The sequence below is a fragment of the Trematomus bernacchii genome, unplaced genomic scaffold, assembly GCF_902827165.1.
Source record: "Trematomus bernacchii unplaced genomic scaffold, fTreBer1.1, whole genome shotgun sequence".
NCBI lineage: Eukaryota > Metazoa > Chordata > Actinopteri > Perciformes > Nototheniidae > Trematomus > Trematomus bernacchii.
This window is the reverse complement of record NW_022987343.1, coordinates 1-2,500: the sequence shown is the minus strand read 5'-3', so window position 1 is coordinate 2,500 and position 2,500 is coordinate 1. Positions and strand designations below refer to the sequence as shown.

The 2,500-nt window shown below is 48.4% G+C and overlaps 1 protein-coding gene across 1 annotated transcript in view; it reads right to left on the bottom strand.

Annotated features, from left to right (window-relative positions):
* LOC117483609 (kunitz-type protease inhibitor 1-like) overlaps positions 1-875 on the bottom strand; it is a gene marked incomplete at its 5' end in the record, with an annotated part of 21,670 nt that extends 20,795 nt beyond the window's left edge. The window contains 1 exon segment of the mRNA XM_034131985.1: positions 715-875. Within this exon segment, the coding sequence (XP_033987876.1) occupies positions 715-765 (51 nt within the window).
* Between the last annotated feature and the right edge of the window lie 1,625 nt (positions 876-2,500).

Sequence of the window (2,500 nt, the reverse complement as noted above, 5' to 3'; positions counted from 1 at the left end):
AATTATTTTTTACTTATAGTGAAAACTACCCTTGGATGATGGGTTAGTAGACTAAAAGCTTTAGGAATCCAAAGTACAACATATAATAAGTACCCTGTATCAAGATTGATGCAAAACAAGTGACATTTGACCTTTTTATAGAGATTTAGCCAAAAACCCCACTTCTGGGGTCATTTGGGTGGATTTGACCTATCTCTGGCCCCCCTTGCTCGATGTTGATGAATGAAATCTCTTTATAACCGCTAGAGCCAATGGAATCTCTTTATAACCGCTAGAGCCAATGGAATCTCTTTATAACCGCTAGAGCCAATGGAATCTCTTTATAACCGCTAGAGCCAATGGAATCTCTTTATAACCGCTAGAGCCAATGGGATCTCTTTATAACCGCTAGAGCCAATGGAATCGAGGGGAAGTTCTACACACCAACACATTAACAAATAAGGAGTGAGAGTGAGGCGTGGCCCAAACCGGAAGCTGCATACACTACACACACATTAATAGTTTCATAAATGTGAAGAAGCCCTGAGACACAGTCTGGGGGGGGTCCACTGGGGGGGGTCCACTGGGGGGGGTCCACTGGGGGGGGTCCCACTGGGGGGAGCGTCGTCCTTAAGAGTTAAGACTTCAGGAATGTTAAATGGAGTTTGGTCCCAGGGGTTTATGATAGGACTCTCCCATTGGTTGCCTTTTCTAAGCCCCGCCCCCTGTGTTTACCTGCGTGTGGAGGCTCTCGGCCCCGCCCTGCAGGCTCCACCTGTAGCTCATGATGTGGGCGTCGCCCAGCGCCAGGCTCTGGATGCCGCTCAGCGTCACCTGCACCCCCGGCTGAACGATGACATCACGGGCCGCGATGGCAATGGGCGGAGCCTGATCACCTGGAGGACAGGTGAGAGACAGAAAGGTGAGAGACAGACAGGTGAGAGACAGAAAGGTGAGAGACAGACAGGTGAGAGACAGACAGGTGAGAGACAGACAGGTGAGAGACAGACAGGTGAGAGAGACAGACAGGTGAGAGACAGACAGGTGAGAGACAGACAGGTGAGAGACAGAAAGGTGAGAGACAGACAGGTGAGAGACAGACAGGTGAGAGACAGACAGGTGAGAGAGAGGTGAGAGACAGGTGAGAGACAGACAGGTGAGAGACAGACAGGTGAGAGACAGGTGAGAGACAGGTGAGAGACAGACAGGTGAGAGACAGACAGGTGAGAGAGAGGTGAGAGACAGGTGAGAGACAGGTGAGAGACAGGTGAGAGACAGACAGGTGAGAGAGAGACAGGTGAGAGACAGACAGGTGAGAGACAGACAGGTGAGAGACAGGTGAGAGACAGACAGGTGAGAGACAGGTGAGAGACAGACAGGTGAGAGACAGACAGGTGAGAGACAGGTGAGAGACAGACAGGTGAGAGACAGACAGGTGAGAGACAGACAGGTGAGAGACAGGTGAGAGACAGACAGGTGAGAGACAGGTGAGAGACAGACAGGTGAGAGACAGACAGGTGAGAGACAGACAGGTGAGAGACAGGTGAGAGACAGGTGAGAGACAGACAGGTGAGAGACAGACAGGTGGAGAGAGACAGGTGAGAGACAGACAGGTGAGAACAGACAGGTGAGAGACAGACAGGTGAGAGACAGACAAGTGAGAGACAGACAGGTGAGAGACAGACAGGTGAGAGACAGACAGGTGAGAGACAGACAAGTGAGAGACAGACAGGTGAGAGACAGACAGGTGAGAGACAGACAGGTGAGAGAGACAGACAAGTGAGAGACAGACAGGTGAGAGACAGACAGGTGAGAGACAGACAGGTGAGAGGACAGACAGGTGAGAGACAGACAGGTGAGAGACAGACAGGTGAGAGACAGACAGGTGAGAAACAGACAGGTGAGAGACAGACAGGTGAGAGACAGACAAGTGAGAGACAGACAGGTGAGGACAGACAGGACAGGTGAGAGACAGACAGGTGAGAGACAGACAGGTGAGAGACAGACAGGTGAGAGACAGACAGGAGACAGAGAGGTGAGAGTACAGACAGGTGAGAGACAGACAGGTGAGAGACAGACAGGTGAGAGGACAGGTGAGAGACAGACAGGTGAGAGACAGACAGGTAGAGACAGGTGAGAGACAGACAGGTGAGAGACAGACAGGTGAGAGACAGACACTACACTATATTCTTCACATGTAAATATTGTTATAACGGTCCTGTTTTATTTAGTTTTGCTACGTATTCTTCTCTGTGTCTTTGAACGCACCACGAACACAGAGATCATTCCTCCTGGGTGATCTACAGGTAATACAACCTGTTCTGATTGTTATTGTTATTACTATTGTTGTTATTGTTGTTATTGTTATTACTATTGTTGTTATTATTATTACTATTGTTATTATGAAGTTAGAAGATATTACAGATAAACGTAAAAAGTAGATTTAGTGAAAGATAAATAAGAGTATTTAGTAAAGTGCAATATAAGATACTAATAACATCAAGATAAATAAAGCCTTCCT